We start from the raw sequence: 25,354 nt of genomic DNA, 5'->3' as shown, positions 1-25,354 counted from the left end.
CTTATGATAAGCTCTCAATTCCCGCTCTCATTTACATTCTGGAAAAATATTTTGGTATTACAGGAAACCTGTTAAAAAGCATCAACTTCATCCTTACACCAAGATAACTTATACATAAAAAAATATACTCCGGAACGACCACACGGTCAGAGAAGTTCACAAGACAGAGAGAGAATACAACAAACAGCACCGTATTCAGCAGTCACGGGCTTGAATCCCAGTCACTCAAGGCACGTGCACTTACGCATCCTCACGCTTGACTACTCGGCTACGGCGGTTGGTGTAAGGATTATCATAATCAGCCAGTCTGCTGTTTGCTGCTGCCCTTAAACCTTTTTTCCTTGCAAGGTACACTATTTTTTCATCATATGCAGACAACCTTAAATTACATATAACATCGAAAGACGCTGAACAGACACCTCATAAATCAGCGAGTCTCCGCCCTGAATAACAGCCTTGTAGCCTATCTGCTGCAAATAGGTCTGGAGCTAAACATACCTAAATCACCTCACATCATCTTTAATCATCTTAAAAATAGAATCAAAAATGACATCACAACGAATTGCTGATAAAGAAAGCGAAGTATCACACCGACCTCGGCTTGACTTTGGATGAGGGCCTCACTTTTCAGAACCATTTTTCAACCATGAAAACAAAGACTTCTCAATGATGTGTGCATTCGACAAGAACTGACGGCGTTACTCAACGTCAATGTAGTTGGGAGATACGTCCAGCGGTACCTACAACCAATTGCACTATAGGTATCACTAATCTGGTCTTCTGCTCCGCCATCGTATGTACACAGATTTCTGGCAGTCGAGTACTGTATAATGCGTTGGATGAATAGGATCACGGGCACCCATTCACCATCTCCAAGGCTGTTTTATATAGTAACTTAAATATCACTCCCTGGAGAGTTCACTAGTATCCAGCAATATTCTTCTTTTTCAGATGCCTACCGGTGTGATTGACGCCCCCAGTCTTCAAGGATTTATCTCTACTCCACGTGCTGGACGCAGTAATGCCACCCCCTCCCTACCAATACATTCTATACTGTCCAACCTCTCATGTCTATAAAAATTTTTTTTTTTTTTCGAAACAATGCAGTCAACCTTTTTAATTCATTGGAAATATACCCTGTTAAATACTCTGAACGCAAGCAATACAAAGTGAAGAGCCTCTCTGAAGCCTGCAGCTCACTTCAGCTATAGAAGGGAGAGCACCCCTGATGAAACTACTCGGATAAAAAAGATGGAACGACGTGTACTACTATAATTACTGTAGCAAATGAAAATGCAACATAAAATCACTGTTGAACTTTTGTAAGGTATTGTAAATAATTGCCTCTTGTAATATTGTCAATAATTGAACTTTGTAAATAATTGCTATTCTTGCCTTTTTGTGCACCCTTCTAAGTGCACCCAACCTTACATCTTATGCATAGCCACCAGGAGGGATAAAAAATAATAAAATAAATTGTCATATTAGACCGCCCGAATATTAATTCCTGCCATGCCGTGTGCATTGTCTGTTCTAAGGTCGATTTGCCTGTTTTGCTGGACGAAAAACCGGAGTTTCGGGGGAAGGCCTTACTATCTACATGTGAAACCGTCTAACTCAGTCACGGAGTGAAAAGAAGCTTATAAAAGTTCTTCGCCTCATTGACGGGATTCGAACCCGGACCTTTTCCACCGGGTGTGAAAAAGGACGGTGACGATACCACTGTACTACCGCTCAGACTGCCACTAGGAGGAGGTTTACTTCCTGAAGCGGATTGTTGCTAGAGATGTTTCCTGATTCCACAATAAAGATAAATTTGCAATGGAGAAATCAGATCTCGCCACTGCCAGGGAAAATTGGTACATGCCCAGAGTCAATATGGCCTTGATTACATTTTTATTTGATTGCCAAAGACCGTTAAAACAATATGACAGCACGATGAATGTTGCTCGCCAATCTGACACACGTTTGCAGCAATAAAAAAAAATAAATAAAAAAAAAAGCCGTGGTGCGTGCAAGTTGGGTGCTGTGCTTGTGGAAGATTAAATACACGACGATGTGGGGCCATATGAAGATTTTGGCTCCTCATAAGGCGCTAAATTAAGAAGTACTCACCTTGCCATCTTTTGTTTCAAATATTGACCACTGCATTAAGTATAATTAAAATATCAAGTGAAAACTTTTAAACATTTAAACAAAGGACAAAATGTGGTGGTCTTATTTTCTGCCGAACGCAGCTGATGTTCCAAGTCGTTTTATAAGACACATCTAGATGTTTTTTGTTTTTTTTTTTTAATTAAAAAAATGCATAAATTATGGTAGGCTCAGTCGTTTAAACTAGCTACTAAGTTTAATAAGTATTTTGGCACACGATTCGTTTGTTGATATTAATTCTTTTATAAAGCACTATATTAATTCAGTTTTATTATTTTTTTTATGTTTCTTTGGAGATCATATGTACTGATTGTTATGCAGTTACTCTTATTTATTTAAAATTCTTTCTATTATAAATATTTTTTTCATAAATTAATATAAAGGCATAATAATCTGTTCATACTGCGGGACGACTATATAGGGCCGGAGAAGTTTACAAGATAGAAAGACACAGTTTACAAAAATATTACAGTGGATTCGAGTACGCAACGTGTTGTTAGGTTTTAGTCGTATCAGCGACTTAGACTATATTGGGCACGCGACGTGTGTGGTTTTGTACTGACAATGATCGTTCGGCTAAAGCAAAGTGCTTTTAATTTATTTAATTTTCTTTTATTTATTCGAGATATCATTAGCCCTACTATAATACAATTTTATTATTTATTCGAGATATCAATAGTCATACCCACCTGGTAGGGCAATATACGTTAAGTTGCGGCTACCTCCTCGTGGCATGGACGATACTGGGAAGCAACCTTCCTGGTGATCGCTGCTTGGTAGCAGCCAGAAACAACTTTACACAACAATACACAAACATAGCACTAAGCTCATTTCTGGCCATTTTGCAAAGTATCCAGCTCCGAGTATTTTATAATCTATTTTTGTATTTATATCAAATTTTTAAGTTTATTTTCAATTTTAGCTTTGTAATTTATTAATTACTTTTATATTTCAGTTTCTTTATGTCAGAGTTCATTTCCCCATAGTGTTCGGGGAAAATTTGTCATTGGTCCCTTGGAAAAAAGTTCTGAAAGGTGTTGTTGTAAAAATCATAATAACGAGAGGTTTAATGAGATGGTGCCTGAGTTCTATGCAACAGTGAGACTTTGAGGCATCTTATAAGTAGCTTCAATTATTTCTCGAAAAAAAAATCCCTGCATTCCCTGAAACGGAGTATTCACTGCAATATTTATTAAAAATTATGGCTGATTTAAAGTGATTCGTGTTAAAATGAGAGAAAAAAATATTAGTAATAAAACTTCAAACTTTAAATGAGAAATATATTCATTCTAAGAACTATTATTTCTCACCTGAAGATTTTACTGCAGGGAGCTGGCGTCTTCCAGAAGTGGATGTTTCATTGGTGACACTAGAAATGTGCCTATTTACGAAACTTGGAGCTTGCTCTCCTGGTGAAGGAAGCTGACGTGTTCCGTTCCAAGCATCGCCTTTCGGTGCGTGGGTAGAAGACAATCGGAATGGATTTGAGAAGGATGGAAGACCATTTGGGCTCGGAAGATTTGCATGATCTTTCATAGGACGCCGGTACGGTTCTGATACTTGGTTGCAGGTAAAGGGCAGCGTTTCTTGGTTTGATTCCGTAGACGGATTGCTTGGCTTGTCATCGGTATTTGGCACGATATCCAGTTCTTGGCCGTTTAGGATGTCAAGTTTTTTGAACTCGGTAGTTGGAGAGAATGTCTTAGAATCTCCTGGTGGAGCTGTACACGGAAGAAATCCATTGAGCGGCACGCCAGTTGGCAACTGCTGACCCCCATGAGGAGGCCCGCCAAGGACATGAGGAGGATCTCCATTAACGCTTTGGTTTATGTGATTTGTAAAGTTTAGGGAAGAATGAGCTGGATTGCCATTCGGAACACTAGAGTACATATAATCACATCTTCTCCTGCTCAGTGGAGATGGCGACGACTGCTTCGAATTAGTAACTTTCATTTTTTGAGGCTGGGGCGACAGCGATCTCGGCGAGTCACGAATTAAGGTCACTTTCCTCTTCTCCGTAGGGGTGAAATGCTGCACGGTGGCTGACCTATTACGAGGAGATTGCCTAGTCTCTAATGGACTAGAATTTGTTGATAGGCATCTTGGGGAGCCCGTTCCTCCTCGGGATCCTAACCTAGGCCTCAATTCGCCACTCGAACTCTTCTGTGTAAGTGGCTCGTGCTGCAATACAGGACTTTGAACTAACCGATCGATATCATCCACTTCTCGTTTCACCCTGCTATCGAATGCCGTTTCGTACATATGACATTGACGAATGGCCATCTGGTAACCTTGACTCAAGAACACACACACACACGCACTCACACGCACACACACACGCACGCACACACACACACACACACACACACCCACGCAATCCTCACTCACTCACGCATGCATTCATAGCTTTGCTTCTCGCAACGAACAATAAAAGCAATCGCTGGGCCTACACTGATACAGTGCAATGGCGTCAAAATACTGAAAACGTAAGCTTTTGATTTTTTTTTAACTCATCCTAACTAGGGCATATCTTCTGAGAAATATATACACTTCCTTGGCACTTGAAGCAGTTTATCTACAAGGAAAAGAATAAAATAAGAAAAAATAAATAATGTACAATTAACAGATTATTAAATAATTGAAATACGATGGCATAGAGGAAAGTCAGAAACCCTCCGAAAAACTGATCAAGGGTTTCTATTTAAGACTAAAGATGAGAAACACCCTTCTGTAAAGAGGAATCTTTACGAGGCTCTGAAATGAGAGGGTATGTGGGCCTTCCGCTATGCCACTGGACAGACAATAGTCTAATAAGTACATACAGTATATAAACAAGAATAAGCTCGTTTTTCATTACTGTATTCCAGGACTACTCAGAGAAACAGACTATGATCATAATCAGCAAAAAAGTACTTCAAGCGTTTACGAAGTCGAATTCTACTAAAATCAATCAGTCTTACTTTACACTTTCACTAGTAAATTGTTTTCCATATTTGACTATTTCTTCTTTCAGAAAGCAAAATAAGCTTTCAGAGATTTTCAAAATTATGAATTACTGATTTACTCTACTACAGAAAGTAATCTTGTGACGGACAGCTATCGCATCGGATGACCAAACCAGGTTCCATTCCTGTCAGCAAAAAAAGCAAGAAGGCATCGTTACAGTGGGCTCAGGAACATTACCACTGGGCAGTGGAGGTTTGGAAAAAACGTTGCCAGGTTTAACAAATTCCATTTCCTGCTGTTTCACGCTGAAGGGAGAACCAGAATGTCCGTGGACCCATCCTGCTAGGTGTCAACAATGCAGGCTGGAAGTGGAGATATAATGGTGTGGGGAGTATTTTGGTGAAAACTGGGGCCCTTGGTACCAGTGCAGTAAGATTTGGATGCCATAGGTTATCTATAAATTGTTTCGTACCAGGTGCATACCTTCGTGGCTTCAGGGTATCTACCTGCGAATGGGTTCTTCCAACAGGACAACTCCTACACCGTTTGGAAAAGGCTTGCGTTCGAATCTCGTCAATGACGCTAGGAATTTTTATGGGCTTTCTCACAAGGTAGCTGAGTTAGTCGGTCTCAGGCGAGGTTTGCATGGATTTTTCGTCTAGCAAATGGCAAACCGACTGAAGAATACACGCAATTACACACATTTCTGACGCCTCATAGACTTAGTTGCTTTAGTGCTTAATATGCATGGCCAACCGGGCTAGCCAGCTGGGTAAAGTGCCTGCCTGGCAACCCAAAGGTCACGGGTTCGATTCCCGCCTCGGGCTTGGATCAAAGTACTGCAAAAACCTTGGGAGGTGCATTATGGCCACAGAAACCTATGCGCCAACAACTACAAAAAAAAAAAAAAGCTTAATACACACGCCTAACCTAATCTAGCAACAGGATAATGATCCATGTCAGAAAACTAGCATTGTGCAGAACTTGTTTCAGGTACATGAGAGTGAATTCAGCCTTCTGTGGTGGCTTCCCCATTCAACAGATCTCAATCCATTTGAGCACCTTGTGGGATGAGATGGAACGAGATCTTCAGAATTAAGATTCGCAACCATCCAATTTGCAACAGCTGTGGACCTCGATTCAGTCAATACGAACCAGCTTCCCTGACATGCTTTCGACAACTCGTTGAGTCCCTGCCTCGAAAAATCCAGGCTGTTCTCCGGGCTATAGGGATGACTCAATATTAGGTAGCGTGTAATGAAAGAAAATAAAGTGAAAACAGTGCTGATACGAGTCAAAATCTGACGATATCACACCCTTTGGAACTAGACACCCACTTTGGAAAGCTCTGATTTAATGATCTATAAAATTTTTATTCTCTCTGTTTTATTTATTCTGATATCAATTATACATTGCTTTGGACTAATCCTCTGTTATTTATACATCGTTATATAAATAATAATATTCCTTTACTTGCAAATAATTTAGCTACATAAAACATATACAGTATACAAGGCGTCATCAAAACGTTTGAGACTGAACTAATATTTAGGAAATGAAGCTTACTGGCTATTTTGATGGATCACTTTCGAAGTAGTCTCTTCGACACCGTATACACATATTCCAACTCTTCTACAATTTCTGGAAGCACTCCAGAGAGACTTCTTCAAGAATTGCTGATAGTTCCTGTGTAGCGTTCTGAATAATTTTCTCAGTCGTTGCAAACCAGTGACCTTTCAAAGAGGTCTGAAGCTTGGGAAACAAAAATAAATCATAGGGAGGTAAGACCGGTGAGTATGGACGACTGGGGACGACAGTAATGGAGTGCTTCTTAAGAAATTCTTGAAAGGAAAGCAAAAGTGTGCAGTGAGTTATCATGATACAAGCACCAATTTTCTGAAGCCTACTTTTCCGGCTGTTTTTAAGAACAGCATCACGCAATCGTACTGCGCTGGAATATTCCTGGTTCATTGTTTGTGCCATGCGGAACAATTACATAATGAACAATGCTTTGCGTCCGCGCGGTAACATGTGGTTATAATCACCGTCCTCCCTCAAACCTCGGCCTTTTCCACTCAGGGTGGAAAAGGCCGAGGTTTGAGTCTAGTCAATGAACAATTACATAATGAACAATGCTTCGCGTCCGAGCGTTAACATGTGGTTATAATCATCATCCTCCCTACTCTAGGTGGAAAAGGCCGAGTCTAGTCAATGACACCAGGAGGCTTTTTTTGCTCCGTGGCTAAGTTAGTCTCAGGCGTGGATAGCAAGATTTTCCTCCATGAAACTCGGGTTTTCTATCCATCAAAACAGGCAAAGCGATCACAGAACACATGCAATTTATGGACATATTACACATGAGTAGATGGGTTGGTTCTTGGTGGTTGTAATATAGCAGTTGAACAATGCCGCGTGAATCAAAGAAAAAAAAAATGCGATAAGCATAACTCTCACATTTGATCGAGACTGTCTTGCTTTTTTGAGCCTTGGAGAAGACGGAGTTTTCCATTAAAAGGACTGAGCCTTTGTTTTCTGGTTATAGCCATACATTCATGATTCGTCATCAGTAATGATGGACGAAATAAAGTATGGGTCAGCAGCAGCACGTTGAGAAAGATCCTGACACGAGAGAACACCCACTCTCTGTGTTCATCGGTTAGGATGCAAGGGCACAACCTTGCTGAAACGTATCGCATTCCCAAATCTTGTGTTAAAATTGACTGACATGTCCCGCAATAAATACCAAGTTCACTAGAAACTTCGTGGCTCGTCGACCACGAATACGTGCAACTAAATCAGTTTTTGAAGTTGAAGGGTGGCAAGGCTTCAGTGGATAAGTAGCCCTCTTTAAACTTTGCAAATCGCTGAAAAGTCTTTGAATAACGTATGGCATCTTCTCCGAAAGCTCTTTTCAACATTTTGTGGGTTTCGCTTTCACTTTTCCATAATTTTAAACAAAATTTTATGCAAATTCGCTGCTCAGTAAAATCAATCATTTTAAACTGGACAAAACACATAAAGCATTTTCTATTTAACGCGCGCTAATTCAGACTGATGCAGATAGTGATTTATGAGCTACTATGTCTAGATAATTCACCAAACATGTTAACACAAGTCGTAACTCGCTGCGACCGAAATCTCAGGATATAAAGTCGGTCCCCAAACATTTTTTTTTTTACCACACCTCGTACACAAAGAATATTTGCGACGTGACAAGAGGGGATTACAAAGATGAAAACCTCCGCGGTTGTGAAACGTTTCCATTATTCAAGACAGCTTCATACAATGCGATACTACTGAGTAGTGTTTCACAATGTTTGTTAAAAAGTTCAGTGAATGAGCTGATAATCCTTGAACGCATAGCGCACACCAAGTTTTAACTTGCTCGTATACTGAAAATGACAAAATGACGAAAGCATGTCACTCGCTGTCCGGAAATTTTTGATCGACAGAAACATTTACATCGTGCCGCGTCCACTTTTTTCGTTAGATTTGGCACCATGCGACTTTTGGCTATTCCCAAATTAAACCATGATATGAAAGGAAAACGACATGAGTCTATTCAAGAAATCCAATCAAATATGACAGATTACCTAAAAGTATTCACAAAAGAAGACCTCCAAAAATGTTTTGATCAGTGGCAGGCAAGATGGAACAAGTGTGTGGTTTGCAGAAGGCGATTATACAAAAGAATATTAACAATATAAATATTTATAAATTGAATAAATTTAATTAATTTATTTTTTGCAAAAAAAAAATTCACCTAACTTTTTGATCAAACCTTGTATTGTAAAAGCTAAGAAACATCAAAAGAGGTAGAGTATCACGGGCTTTTTATATATCTCGACAAGTTTGTGTGAATAAAGGACACTGTGGTTGATCTTTAACTCCCCTCCCATTTCTTATTCTGGTCTGTTGATAGAATCCAAATAGAGTTAAGCACCCTTAAGATTGTTTAGTAACTTAATTCTACTGGGTATCTGGTATTCATCTACCTATTGGTTATCTTCGGAATTCAGGTCGTTACAAATGAACTGAACTTTTTCACACTAGTGGTTATGAAGTGTGTTATTTAAGTTATTTGTTAAATCGTCACTGTCATTCTCGCAATATATTATAACATATAAACTATGAATGCTATAAATAGGGTTGCCAGATTTCTATGACCGGATTAAAGGATATTCAAAAATAATTAATACTACCACTCTCCAACTCTCACTCCACCCTCTACCACCAAAAAAGGAAAATTGAATGATTTTAGTTAATAATTAAACATTTTGTTTATATTTTTTAGATTTTGGTTTAAAAATTATAGTTTTCATATTGACTATAAATTTTTGCAAATTTTAGTTTAATTAAAATTAAAAATATTTAATGGTAAACTATGGATTTCTATGAGGAAGGATATGGATTGATATATAAGGATAATGAACGATATGGATGATATAAAAAGCATGAATTGATCCAAATATTTTAATGCAAGTTTAGTGCAACAAGGACAGTTTGGCTAAAATAAAGGATTGTCCTTTGAAATAAAAGACGTCTGGCAACCCTAGCTATAAATGACTTTCATTCTTCACTAACACCTTGTTGAACACAGAGCAGGTTTAAACCATAAGTTTTAATACAACATATGAAATCTTGTCTTATTATAATGACATCGAACCAAAATTAAGGCATGCTTATTTTCATCTGTTGCTAGATCGTGAGAGTTCAATACCACAAAAATACTCGGCTAATGCTTCTATGAAGGGTAGTTTATTCTTTTAACAGGTTGGTTGATTGGTTATTCAGAATATATTTGTACATAATGGGACAAGTGGTCGTAGAAGGAGATTACTGTGTATACAATAAAGAGTTATTATTATTATACAAAAGAATATTAACAATATAAACATTTATCGTTGCATAAAATTAAAATATTTTTTGGAAAAAAAAATCACCGGACGTTTTGATAAAACCTTGTATTGTAAAAGCTAAGATATATCAAAAGAAGTACAGTATCTCGCCATTTGATATATCTCTCAAACAGTAAGAATAACGGACACTGTAGTTGACAAAGGCAAGTAAAGCCATGAATGATTAACATGTCGTGTTTGTAAACGGCGTGTGTTTCAGGGCAATTTATTTTTTTAGGGATGAGAATCTAGTTTACTGGAGGAAAAACCAACGTGTGAAAAATTGATCATTAACAGATTGGTTCAATTAAGGACGGCGATTATAACCACTATGTGGGAGCGAGAGCCAATCTTTGACAGAAAAATAACTCTGCTTACTGGCTAATAATATTCCTTGTAGTCAGTGATGATAAGTTAAGAATGGGTAAATCTGAACTTATAGGTCTGCAAGCAAATGTAAGAACTCAATTCTTACACTTATTCTAGGGAAATAAATATTATAACATAACAAGAAAAAAAATATATATATTAAATAATATTATTTACATAGGATGATTTTCAGCTTAGATTGCCATCGCTCTGTACCGTACAGTTAAGTAGGGGAGGATTAGCGTAACAACGGGGGGTAGCTGGACAGGGCACAAAAGTACAGTTCCAGTTTTGACAGTTTGGGCAGTTTTTGGAAGTTTTTGAGAGTTCCTGTGGGTGGGCCTGAGTGATGTGCGGCTGGAAAGAAATCCCGAGAAGTGCCGGGAGAATCGCTGGGGAGCAGCGGACAGAGAAATTAATTTAAGGGAGTTTTTTTGTAGTGAGAGAGTTTTAGAGCTTTCTGGAGTTCTAGGAAGTTTTGAAGAAGGTGGGAGTTCTTGTGAATCGCTGGAATGTGGTAGTGGGAATTGAAGCAGTTTGTCGCAAAGACAATTCGTTAGGCAAGTTCTAGGAGAGGTCAGCCGCAACGTAGAAATAAGAAGGAGATGGCCAATGAAAGATGGAAACACATATGCTGGAGCTGAGTGATAAGGATCGAAAAGTCTCGGTATAGAAAGATAAGGAAGAGTTATACAGTCTGGCTTCTCGTTAAAGCAGTAAGGAGAGTCGTGATAATTTTAATTTGCACCCCAGTATCGTCGAGCTGATCAGACTCCCAAAGCGGGCCAGAGCAACCCATTTATGGAGAAAAGAGTGAGTTCCTGAACGAAGGAGAATTCCTGTAGATGAGCAGCAGTTCTTTAGTCGATGACTAATTCCAGTAGGAGTCTGACGATGCCCTATATTGATGATGATGGCCGCCCTGAGCTGAGAAAAAGGTTGTGTAAAGAATGATCCCCTAAGCTGTTATGTAAGTACTAGTTAATAGTTTTAAGCTTGATTTGAAGGAAAGGACTCCAGGGAATGTTTTAAATTAGTTGATAGTTGATTTGATATTGTTTAGCATAAAGGGAAGGAGAAAGTTCATAAGATATAGATATATGTACTTCATCACAAAGATAAGTTAATAAGTAAGGAAGATTTAGATATATGTACTCGAGACTAGTATGTTTTAAGTTGAGACTAAAGAGTGTTCTAAGCACATGTAATTTTTTTTGGAAGGGATAATTATGTTCTATGCACATGTAATTATTTTGGAAGGGATAATTAAAGAAAGATTATAGCGGGGATTTATAAATCTAGGAAAATACACATATAGGTGTTATGCTCACTGCTGTAATCCCAGTTGGGAAGTTTAAATTGTTAGAAGACAAGAGAATGTTATGAGATGTAACCTAAACCAGAAGGAGAAAAGGCAGAAAGACATGAAGAGACATGATATATGAGTTATGATTATCCTTACATCTTAGCACACATATAATGCTAGTAATTAACATAATACCCAATTGATGATGAATGATATATTCTTTTAATGTATATACTGTGAATAAACAATATTGCATATGTTTATCAAGTGTAGTATGAGTCATTCTGAATACTCAGCCAGTCCAGAGGAGACATACACGAACTTCTATTCCCCCAGAATCTGTGATCTTCTGTGCAGTATACAAGTCAGGTGTTAATGTGGGAGGGGTAAATTAGGGGGAAAATAAACTGGGAAATACAAAGTTAAGAGAGGTGAGTCAGAAAGTTTAACGAGATTTATTAATTACAGAAATTATAATTAATAATAATAAAGGTATACACATAAAATAAAAATTAACATTCTCCAACCCCCCCACACAAACCATTTGGATAATGTACCACTCGTAAGAATAACCTTTTAGGGTCCGTAGTCTAACGAAGGACCCTTATAATGTCACTCGGTTGTCTGACTGTCCGTCCGTCTGTCAGAGCATTGTATCTCTGGAACCACTCAACCTATTGACTTGAAATTTTGCGTTGGTCTGTACCTCATGTGGGCCAACATAATAACATACTGATCGTTGTTGATAAAAATTTGTCTGAGAAATGGGAGGATAAAATGTGTATGGAGGAACAAAAAATGTCGACAACCTACAGCTTATTACACACCGTTGGAAAGAGCTCAACGAGTAGGTTTAAAATATAATTTTAAAATATTTTTAAACTAAAAATGGCGGCGCCGGACAGGAAAATGTGAATAATTTTCGTGTCCCCCCTCTATTTCCGTCGCTAATGGAGCTAAAAATTTAAAAATCACATAAGCTATGCGTTATTCGATGCTTATCAAGGGAAAACTATTCCGATTGAAATCTATCATTTACTTTTTGTGTTAAAATTAAAAAAAAAAAAAAAATTATTGCACTTCGATACCGCGCTTCTTTGTACTAAGTAACTCTCCTTTTGGTGACAAAAAAGGTTGTTAAATAGTTAGTTAATAATTCTATAAAGGTCATTTATAAATTTTGCGACGAGAAGTATTTTTTAACAATTTTCGAAGCTGGAGTTGTCCCACCAAGGAGGTAACTCAGAGAGCCAGTGTTGAGGCGGAAGTGGTGAGGAGGAGCCTGCGCGGAGTCTTGCACGGCCTTCACCTGCCAGTCGCTTCTCCCACCCTTGTCATTCACAAGGGTAGGAGAAGCGACTGACAGGTGAAAAGACTCAAATTGACAACGTTTTCGTTAGTTTCTCAGTTTTAGGCCAAGCCGGGGTACTAGAAACTTTTTTTCGGGTACCATAAAGCTCTCTATTTGAGATACTACACTAACGACCATTCGTGACTACGGACCCTTCATCCTGAGTGCCCGGCACTCTGTGGTTGACCGATTTATTTTTTTTATGCCTTATTTATCCAATAGGATATACTCACTAGATACAGCTGTTAATCAACTTTAATGTTGATCGTTATTCTGCTTGGATCAAAAATATAAGAATGAAATTATAAAACTCATTCCTTCTTTTTAGTAATCCACATCATTTTAATATTCTTCTTGGCTTCCTTCTGGTGTTTAGTAAGAATCATGATTTTATGTAGTTACTGTTTTTTAGAATGTATGCATAATATTAAATTTAAATTTGCTATAGGTTAATAGAATCAAATTGTATTGTATTTGAGAATAACTATTAATCTGATTATGTGAACTCCTCTGGCCTGGGCTGTACAGAGCAGGTATGTTTGGAGTATGCTACCTGTGTAATATTTCTTCGTAGCAATAAACTGACAGTAATCAGCATTCATAACTTTACCTTATTAGCGCAATATCACAATGCATTGTTGTTATTTGGTTTGTTTGTTATTTGGTTTTTAGGAGCATTAGCAACTAAGGCCATATTGCTCTGGGAATGTGCGGTGGTCATTCCCTGACCTTTCCGCATCCTCCGTATTTGGTGGTGACGGGCTCGAACCCCGGTCTAATCAAGAAGCGTGTGCTACGCACTACTGCTCCTTCCCACCTGGCTACGGAGGCGCCTCAATGCATTGTTATAGTTACTAAGATGACAATGAGGAATCTCATCATCACTATAAATAAACGTAGTATGTGTTTTATTATTTTATTTTTATTTTCAGTATTTTTATTGCTTCCGTTCAAAAATCTGCCTAAAGAAATGCACGCTTGGGTGATACTAAAAATTTCAATTAAATAATGTCCCCGAAGCTGTTGTTTTGCGTTATTAAAATCAAACGGATCAAAATATCAAGGGAGTTTTTTTTTTTGTAATGAAAAGTCACCTTGTTATAGAACACGTTGTTAATATTTTCTTTTGTAATAATATATGCATTTCTGCAAGAAGTCACGTTTGACTGATTTCAGACACGGACGTAAATTCTACGGTGGAAACATCTCGCGGGAGCAGCAGTTGGAGCGTCTTGTGCTGCATGACTGGTTCCAGTTTCTGGTTGCTATAGCGACGAGTTTTGGCAACATTTACATGAGTGCAGTACACAAAACCCTCATAGTTTTAATGTAGAAACGCATGCGCAATACAAAATAAAATATAAAGAGTACAATAAAGATTTAAAGTTAACAGTAATTTAAATTTATGGGGGTATTAGTCAATCTTCTGAGTATTACCGTACTAGGACACATGGTCCACTTACTTCAGTGTACCTGACTAAACCAGAATAGCGGGATGAAAGAAAACACTGAATGACCTCAATTATCCAGATGTTATATTGGTTAGTTAATGCCCAATAAATAAAGTTAATAAGGACGTATATAAGTAAAAGAAGCAAAGTCAAAAGTTCTAAGTCCTAAAGTAATTTAAAATGACTTTAGGAATGATTCCTAAAGTCATTTTTCAATAAGGAATCAGTTAATAATGATTCCTAAAGTCTTCCTACTATCAGACGTATTATTATTACACTATTTATTGTTATTATTAGACAAAAAGTATTATCTGACTAAAAGAACAATTTTGCTAAAATTTTCAGATTACTATCCCCTATGTTGTGGATGGATGAAATGTATTACCGTACTTCATATAATAAACTTTTTTTTTCTATTTATTATTTGATGCCTATTCTTAAGAAATATTGAGATGAGACGTGGCCAAAACGTAGCTGAACTTTTGCATGTTTAGAAGGCATTTAACTCGGTAAATGGAGACGTTCTAATCATTTATGAGGAATTATATGGGGTCTTATATCTTCAGTGAGCCTTTACCTTTTCCTGTAATGTTAAACGATTTTCGAACTAGAATTGACGATCTAAATACTCGTATACATATAGATACACGATCTACAAGAGAGGTAAGGTAATGATTACCACTGTCTATAAATCCTGAAAAGTAGAGTAGTTTCACTGGTCAGTAATTCAAAATTAAAATTTTTTTTTTTTTTTCGATTTAACTCAAAATATTAGTAGGGAGTAAACAAAACTATGTTACTTCTGATCCAAATGGAAATTTTGGTTAAATAGTACTGAGTGAAAATGTAGTTTTATTATGAACCCTATCGTGACGACAATTTTACGTAATATATTTTTATTATATTCATCTTATATTTATCCTCCATGTACTATAAATGTGAAAAATATTTATTTTTACTTTGATTTCTTTATTTCGAGCCTCATAACTTGATGATAGCCTTTCAACAAACTTGCAAGAAATCAAAGGAACTCTATAGCGATGATCACTAGTCTCGTGAGCTAGCACAGCCCTCTTCAGGGGAAACAGTCTCTATGGGCTCACCTTTCCTGCTCTATTCCTATTTTCTATAACTTATGGCTACGATCTCCCTCACAGGATGTCCAGGACGGGGCAGCTGACTTGTCTGCCTATCCCTCGATTCTCTCGGTGACGATTTGATATTTTTATCAATTTTGAGAAAAGTTTTGTTTATAATGCGCAAAATTTTTAACACTTTCTGTAAAGAAAATACTATAACACTGTATTAATACAAATTATATAATATTTTCCATGCATATGCTACTGTGTTAGTGGTAATATGTATCACGGTTTGGTATTAAAACATAATATATAAATGTGAGTTAGTTATAAATAAGACCAGGCTATTAATGCTCTAAAATGTAATCATTACATATTTATGCCTTAATTACAGAAAAAAAAAACGCATTCTGTAAAACGTGTTATAAATTACAGTTGTTGGCTAATAATTGAATGTTTGGATATTCTGATGTCTTACAAACTACATTTCTTTCTCCTCTCGTCCTAGGGAACGTATTGCAGTAGAGTATAAAAATAAAGTTTTATTATTATTATTTTTTTTTATTTATTATTTATCAGCTGGAATGCTTGGTATAAAATTAGGACTGACCTTTCTGAACACGAACTTGTAAATGTTAAGATATGCTTCCTTGATTATAGAAATATATACAGTATAGTTTTCTGTACTCGATAGAACAGGTTCAAAGTCAAAAAACAATGAATTTTATTGTCACTCTCGAACAAAATGATATACCGCCGGAATAACTCCGCACGCATTAAAATTCACCGTCCACTCCACGCTATAAACAGATTATTTCAAGCGATATCGTATCAGTGTTGTAGAATCGCATAACAGGAAAATATTGAATGTGCAAATACTTGAATTTATTAAGGTAAATAAAAGGCAAAATCATGCTCTACAAAAAATTCTTACTTATACACCACAATTCATATGTTCAGAACGTAGGTTCCTTAAACATACCGATATAAAAAATATACCTGTATCTTCAGAAGTGATACATTTTTGTGGATTATTAACGAATGAAATTGAAGAGATGAGAAACAGATACATCGTTATGTATATTGCAGTTACAGGAACAAGCAAAATATATTTTAAATTATAAGCTATAATACTGTATCTTAAAGAAGAAATTACGAGCTATATTTTTTATGAATAAATCGCTGTTATTCTGCTGAAATTAATGTAATTTCTGAACATGTATACCATAAATAAAGATTTGGATATCAAAATTGTCTATTTATCTCAGATTTCACATTATTTCATCTGCATTACTTAATTCGAAGTTTATAATGTAAGCGTAAATATCGTAACAGTAAAAGTTAACATTTATCCAGCAGTGACTTCGTTCACTGAAATGAGCCTTCTCCCTTTATAAAAAAAAATACTTTATGTATTAGCATTTTACTTCTTTAGCAGAATTGGAAATGAACATCCTTTTTTTTTAAAATTGTAAACTAGGGGGCTCTGCCCCCTGCTTACTTTGCTCGCCAACCATCGCACGCTTTTCTACGTAATATGTAGAGGTATGACGGAGTAAGTCAAATGTTTTCTACGTAAAAGACACGCCTGCCGAAACGCACTGATCGATATCTAATATAATATATGAAAGAAAATAGAAAGTATAAGAAAAAACTATAAAAAGTAAAATTGTGTGAATGTTGAGTGAATGAAAGTTATTAATCGCATGTTCTATCTTAGCCTCTTCACCGGACAGACTGATGGCTATGCAGGCCCTCAGGAGCCTCAGGGTTATCTAAGCCGACACTATGCTGTAGCTTTTACTAGCTGATGTGGTGTGGGATGCTGACAATGGCCATTAGGGTGACCCCCAGGCCAGTATGGGACAGAGCTGCAAAAAGCAGGCTCCACCATAGGAATCTCTTTCCATATGTTCTTTTATTCCTGCCACTTGGGGTGTTTGAGTCTCCTTTTTCCCAATCCGGCTCCCCACACTGTGTGGCCCCTACCCCCTTTTGCCTGGTGGCTCACCCCACCACCCAATTTCGACTCACCCTCTGGACCAGCATGGGCGTCCTGTACCAGGGGTTCCCTTACTGTACCCCCTTTAAAATCAGGCGAGTGCCTCAACACTGCCCCCTCTGTTCTCTACCCCTTAGGCGCCTCCGTAGCCAGGTGGGAAGGAGCAGCGGTGCGTTAGCACACGCTTCTTGATTAGACCGGGGTTCGAGCCCGTCACCACCAAATATGGAGGATGCGGAAAGGTCAGGGAATGACCACCGCATATCCTGGAGCAATATGGCCTTAGTTGCTAATGCTCCTAAAAACCAAATAACAACAACAACAACATCTCTACCCCTTTTATCCCACCCTCTCCCCATCCTATCAGGCGCCTCCGTAGCCAGGTGGGAAGGAGAAGCAGTGCGTAGCACACGCTTCTTGATTAGACCGGGTTCGAGCCCGTCACCACCAAATGAAAGGTCAGGGAATGACCACCGCATATCCTGGAGCAATATGGCCTTAGTTGCTAATGCTCCAAAAAAAAAAAAAAAAAAAAAAAAAAACAACCCCATCCTATCTCCCCATTATCTCCTTTCCAATAAAAAAAAAATTTTGGCACTCCCTTTTTTTGGATGGCTAGACTACCCCAGAATTCACCCTGCCAGAGCTTTCTTCTCCCCTAATGTGGTCTGCCCCGCCTCCCCGTGGCGGTGATGGAAACGGGTTGTTAGTGGCTCTCCACAGACCCCTAGGCTAAGTGACCAGAAGAACAACACAACCAACCCACACTTATACTTCACATAGGCGGAGATACCCGGTGCCGTCAGACAACTAACACTTAATATTTCACATACTATAGTTAAATGCTCATCGGGCAAGATCGGTTGCCGATGAGGTTCGCTGTTTAGTAGATGAATCGCCTTTTGATCTGATTTGCCTATAAGAGCCATTTCATTCCCGTGGTAAAGTTATGGATTACCCCATGACCTCAATAATAATTCAACCCAATCACGAGGAACCGAAGTCTGCAATAATTATCTTCTGTAAAAACCATGATATAGTCAGAGTTTCCAGTCTTTGTACACAATTTTCAACGTGCATTAATGTTACTACAGCTACACTTTCATTTTATATTATTTTCCAGTATTGCCCGCTATCTACAGATATTGCTCCTCATCTTCATTACTTAGACTCGGCGCTTCATGCTATTAACCCAGAGCCTCTGTTAGTTTTAATGAATGCAAATTCTAAATCTTCTACGTGGCACAGCAAATCTACAGATACAAGAGGACGCCTTTTAGAGGACCTCATTTTATTTCATCAACTGAATGTCATTAACCTTCCAGGCCAGCCTTTTACCTTTTCCAACTCCTTAAGACAATCAAATATAGACATTACATCGGTAACTAACAACCTACTCGCTTATTTATAACTTGGAGGTAAACACTGATCTGACTACATCTAATCATAAGGCCATCTCTTTCCTATTAGAAAAAGCAGCTAAAGTTTCGAGGCAACGTCCAAGGAACCTAGTGAGACATTCGCTTCGTAATATTCATTGGAGCAACTTTGAAAAATCAATAATCCAGGATTTTCCTTCAGATGATATTAAAGCTATTTCTGACTAAAATCCTGAAGAATTAGCACTTCTCATTCAAAAGACAGTTCTGACAGCCACTTCCAGATCAACAAGAAGTTCTTGACCACCACTTGATGGTCACAGGAACTCACGGTACTAAGACGCAAAGTTCATCGAGCTAGAAAAAACTTTCAAAAAGCCCGAAGAAACAACAATATCTTATCATCAAAACTCTCAATACTATACCAAGAATTTAAAAATACTAAGAAACTATATATCAAAACCATAAAAAAAAAAAAATAAGTTGGAATCCTGGCAAAATTTGGTAAAATCTGCTGGTAACGAGGATCCATGGGGTTTGATTTACAAAATCTGCAGAAACAAAATAAATCCAGGAGATATCCTTAATACAGTTATAAAAAATACTGAAGACTCTTTAAACTGGACCAATACTGTCAATAAAATACTAGACAGGCTCTTCCCGCAGGATGATCATACCCTTGACTCCCCTGTGCAGGTTGAAATAAGAAATTTAAATGAATCGTATTTCACCTCCACTTCAACGTTGCCTCTCTCATTGGATGAATTAAAATCTGCAGTTAATTCAATGAAAAAGGACAAATGTCCTGGACTATATCTACTGGAATGTATTTTTCTTAAACGTTTCTATGAGCTACGACCAAATCACATGCTTTTCCTCTTTAACAAATGCTTAGAATTTAGTACCTTTCCTGTTATCTGGAAGTCAGCTTTATTGAAAATTTTACCAAAACCAGGAAAACCTCAGCACGACTCAAAATCTTACAGGCCGATTGCCTTGCTTTCCCACTTAGGAAAACTACTTGAACGCTTAATCAGTCTTAGAATTAATTCACTGCTTGCGGAAGCCAACTTAAATTCATCCCTTCAATATGGCTTTACACCAAGCGAGGACTGTGAAGATGCACTGTTTCAAATGAAAAAGCTCATAGATGAATCTACATTTAAATGTACTCTAATTTTATTTATAGACCTCGAAGGTGGTTTCGATACACTATGGTGGAGGAGTGTCCTTTGTTGCCTTAGAGTTGCAAATTGCTCTCAGTTATTATACCTTCTCATAAAGGCCTATTTTAGTAATCGCTCTGTCTTGATACAAACTAAACACCAGTCTATATCCAGCTATATTACTCGTGGCTGCCCCCAACGGTCTATTCTTGGACCCCTAATGTGGAACTTAGTCCTAAATGATTGGCTTCTCCTCAATGATGACCTGACTAATATAAATACAATAGCTTACGCCGATGACTTATCCATTCTTGTCCACGAAAATTCCAGAAAGATCTGGAAACTTCTGCAAATAATATTCTCTCCAGACTACCCGAGACTTGTTTTGAGACTGGGGTACTCAAAACAAGCTCACCGTTTCAGTGACAAAAACAAAAAATGATGATCTTTAAGGGAAGACTAAATTTTATGGCAGACTTCCAGTAATAAAATATCAAGTAAATTCACTTCCTCTAGTGCCCATACACAAACACCTTAATGTTCTCCTATATGACCGTCTAGCCTTCTCATCACACTTACGATTAAGAACTTGACATCAATGTTCTTCAGAATTTCTAGGAGAGAATGGGGACTAAAAAAACAATACTCTCCGTATCTTGTATCGTACCGTCTTTATCCCAATTCTATCATATGCCTTCTGTATTTGGTTTCAAAGGGCCAGCCTTCTTACTGTAAAATGTCAACTGCATACTATACAAAGGTCTTTTCTCTTGGCGCTGCTTCGAACATGCTATACAGTCTCCACACCGGCGCTACAAGCTGTTGTAGGCACTTTATCCACCGACCTTCATGTTATTTATAAAGGTCTCTGCTATTATATTAGGAACACCTATTACCCTCCTTAATATTACTGTCAATCCAACTGCTGACCCAAAGAAAGAAAAAAGAGAAATGCTGGCATCTTCTAACCAACTGTTGGCAATCCAGGTGGCCCTTGTCTACTAAAGGTATTGTAACCAAGCCGTTTATACCTGACATCTCATTTCCTCAGTCTCTGCACATCATACTTAGCGTCTCCGTAGCCAGGTGGGAAGGAGCAGCAGTGCGTACCACACGCTTCTTGATTAAACCGGGGTTCGAGCCCGTCACCACCAAATATGGAGGATGCGGAAAGGTCAAGGAATGACCACCGCATATTCCGGAGCAATATGGCCTTAGTTGCTAATGCTCCTAAAAACCAAAACAACAACAACATCATACTTAATAACAGGTCATTTTTTTTTTTTTTTTTTTTTTTTGTTATTTATAGCATTAGCAACTAAGGCCATATTGCTCCGGGATATGCGGTGGTCATTCCCTGACCCTTCCGCATCCTCCGTATTTGGTGGTGACGGGGTCGAACCCCGGTCTAATCAAGAAGCGTGTGCTATGCACTGCTGCTAATTTACTCTTACCCAATTTACCAAGACCTTCGGCAACAGATCTCAACTACATCTCATCACTTTGCTCCTAGAAATGAACACGATTTAATTACAAATAAGGAAACTCTTGAAATCTTCCAAGAATTCGCAAAAGAAATTTTTAACATACGGCGCGAGCTAACCGATTTTCCTATCAGGATATAACTGAATATAACCTTATAACTGAATTGTAATTTCACCTAGCGTCATTGACTTTATATGTTTTTCCTCTCTTCATACGATTCTGGCATCAATTCCACTGAGTCTTCTGTTCTGCCATGTGTCGCCCTGGTCAAGTCTACCTGAAATTTTATTATGAAACAAGGGATACTAGACTTCACCTACTGATTTCTCTCACGACTCGACTACTGCTGATTGCTACACCATCACCGCTGCTCAATTCATTATTCTTGGCGTTTTTTTTATTTGCCTACATTCATTTTTTTAAATGACTAAATGCAACAAGGCATAATACGTTAAAATAAGAGTTTAATATCTATAAATATCGGTGTAGATACACTATAGATAACTGTTAAGAAACTACGATGGTAGTGTGAGAGGCATCATTTGCTCTGTATCTCATGTTGTGCTCTTCCTTCACAAGGAAGAGCACAACACGTATCTACACCGATATTATATAGATATAATTTTTTTAAAATTCTTATTTTTAAAATTTTTATTTTATTATTATTTTTTAAAATTATTTTAAAAATTTATTATTATTTTTTTATTTGCTTGCATACATTGCTTTTTGTTTATTTATTTATATATATATACACACACATATATATATATATATATATATATTTTTTTTTTATTAATATATATATATATATATATATATAGATAGATACATTTATTTATATATATTTTTTTTATTTATTATTATTTTTTATTTTATTTTATTTTATTATTATTTCCTGCTGTTACCACCGGTTTGGGCTCCCAGTGGTACGGGATTTACTGGCATCGAGTGGAATTGATTTTTCCTCCAGTGGATGCGAGATTCTTACATTGTCACTTTCGGTTGACAGTACGGGTATTATTGTGGCCCGCCTCCTCGTGGCGTGGGCGGGTACTAGGGAGCGATCATCCTTGTTATCGCTGCTCCCTAGTAGCTAAGTGCCAGATACAACAAAACAACAGAACAAGACACACACTTCGCAGACATAACACCATACTTGTATATGGCCATTTCACAGAGCTCTGTACTCATCGGTGTACCATGGCGTAGTTGAACTAACGTTTAGGTGCCGCCGTACATAAGACAACACATGTCCACAATACTTCACAAAACACACACTAACACACACTCTGGGCTTCTGCAGAGTATTACATTCTACACAGAATAAAAATGCGGAGTTGGGGGAGACCCCCGTTCCAGACAAAAAAAAACACTGTCATCGATATCTGAAGAGGAAATGACCTATGTAATTATTTGTAGTGCGCAGCATTTTCAAGGTCGAATAAATATAAATAAATTTTCTGTTTATACTCCGGCACGACAACCAACTCCATAGAGTTTACAATAAATCGTCAATACAAATATTTAGTAGTCAGGGGCTTGAACCCCGGTCTACTCAAGGAACGCGTGCTATGCACTCTCGCTCCTGACCACTGGGCTACGTCAGGCCCACTCACTATGCGATTATTTACCTGCGTTCACATAGCTCACTTAGGAAAAGGACTTTTGCTTCGGGTTCCCACAATGCATGAAGAATATTGTTGCATCCGAAGGAGCAGGACTAAAATATTTAACTAAAATATTTACAAACTATACAAATATTTAAAAGATTTACAAATGACTAAATTATTTACAAATATGCAATATTCATTAATATACAAAAAACGTTACAATGGAACATCAAATGTTAGACAGCGAAGCACATGTACGAGATTAGTGAACGTTATGGAGGCAATTGTCAATAATTAATTGCATTTGTAGTGACGTAATTGCCTCGCTCTCTTCTCGCATTGGCTCGAATAAATATCACTAGGAGGAAAACTTTTTTAATGTATAGAGAGATGTCGAAATCGTATTGTCTTAATGTTCCTTAGCGCAGACAAGCCTTTCAAGTAACGCCTACAATTGCCACCATCTTGATTTCGTGCTACGGCCTGCACCCCAGTACTTGCAGTAAGAAGGTGCAGCAACGATAGGTAATCAAGTTTTTGACGAAAGAAGTCTCAGAATCAGATGATATTCAACAAAGACTTGTTAGCAGCAGTGACGTATCCAGGTATCATCGTAAGGGGACATGGCGACAAGTTCCAGGCATCACTGAAAGGGGCATGCCGACCAGGCTTTTCAGTTTTTTTTTTTTTAGAAAGCCTCCTACGTTCTTTTTCTTTAATTTTAAATTTTTGTTTAGGGGGGGACATATTCTCCTTCTGCCCACCCCTGAATACGCCCCTGGTTAGTAGCTTTCAGAATGATGCACTGTCGTAAACATAAATCATTCATACACTTGTGTATGAGCACTTGTTTAATATTACAAAGAAGGAAGAGCCATGTTGGACAGACAACTTTGTGTGATCGAGACCCGGAAGGAAGAGCTGTGAGGCAATGAGCTATCTTCCCCCATGCTGAGCGGCTGAAAGCAGCAGTCAACTACGTGAACATTAACAAAGTTATGAAGCTTAAGCTGGACAACCGCCGCATTTTTCAACCTTTTCGGATACCTAAAAGAATTTTTTGGGGGATGGAAGCTTTTGACATTAATGTAGCAATGTAGGCGTGTGTTCTCCAGTGACTGCGAACCCATTCTAAAGAATCTTATGTTGCAGGGACAGTGAGACAAATGCGTACATGTATAGAGAGATGAAGAGAGAGAGAAAGTTGCCTAATAAAAAAAAAGAAGTCGACTTACTGATATGTCATGATAAAAATTCTGGTCAGATATGAATTTCTCTCGTATCAATCACAAATGGGCCAAAGTTCCATACGTTTTACTAATTAACAGACACCTAAAGATGTTTGCTGGATTACCGCAATATCAGCATATAAAAGCATTGCGGAGCTTAAACTTTAGAAAAATGAAAAGATCGCCAAAATTTAAGGGCCCTAAAGTTTTGCAAACCCGAAGCTTATATAAACACCGTGCAAACGTTCTATAAAAAGCTGGCTGAGGCAGTACCAGTGGCATATTGCATGCGTCCTTTTGAATTCACACAGATCTTTTTATGTTAATTAATAGTCGACTATTTTTTATCTTCACGTTGATAGAAAGCATAATACGTTTCCTGTTTTATAATTAATCGCTGCATTCTAATTCTTGAATTGCACTGACTTCTGTAAACATAAAAGCAAAAAAAAAAAAGACCTCGGTGACTATGAAATGCAAAATTCTGTGAAGTCGGCGAACTGTTGCTTGACGACTGTTTCCCCAGTATGTCGATAAGTATTGAAACCTTTTAAAAGGTTCATCATAATAGCCAGCTCAGCAGCGACGTGAGAAGTACCTGTCATCTAGCTCTGGAGGTTTGGACTTCGATGGGTTTCAAGAGTTTGCTATTCCGATAACAATCGAAGCTGTTTTCTTTGTTTATCTGATCATCGATAGGCTATTTCCCAGAAGAACAGATGCAGAAGATGACTATAATTATTGTTGCATAATTAATATAAATGGTATTTGAAATTACTTCAATCCACAAACAAAGATTGTTCCTTTATTAGGTTTAAAATGTAGTAATCATACATTCTATGATTAGAATTTAAGTCAAGAAGTATTCAGGGCATTTACAACACGAAAATTTGCCTTAAAGCGTTGAATATCATAAATATTTAAGTCTT

The 25,354-nt window shown here is 37.7% G+C and overlaps 1 protein-coding gene across 1 annotated transcript in view; it reads right to left on the bottom strand.

Moving 5' to 3' along the window:
- The window catches only part of LOC150083378 (uncharacterized), a 169,187-nt gene that overhangs the window by 69,205 nt on the left and 74,628 nt on the right, over nucleotides 1–25,354 (bottom strand). The window contains exon 2 of the mRNA XM_090377226.1: nucleotides 3,465–4,729. Within this exon, the coding sequence (XP_090233352.1) occupies nucleotides 3,465–4,437 (973 nt within the window). The 5' untranslated portion in view covers nucleotides 4,438–4,729. The remainder of the gene's footprint in view (nucleotides 1–3,464; nucleotides 4,730–25,354) is intronic.

Source organism: Mastigoproctus giganteus, chromosome 7, assembly GCF_048544385.1.
Source record: "Mastigoproctus giganteus isolate SK-2022 chromosome 7, ASM4854438v1, whole genome shotgun sequence".
NCBI classification, from domain to species: Eukaryota; Metazoa; Arthropoda; class Arachnida; order Uropygi; family Thelyphonidae; genus Mastigoproctus; species Mastigoproctus giganteus.
The sequence above is the reverse complement of the archived record's forward strand: the minus strand, read 5'-3'. Positions and strand labels throughout refer to the sequence as shown.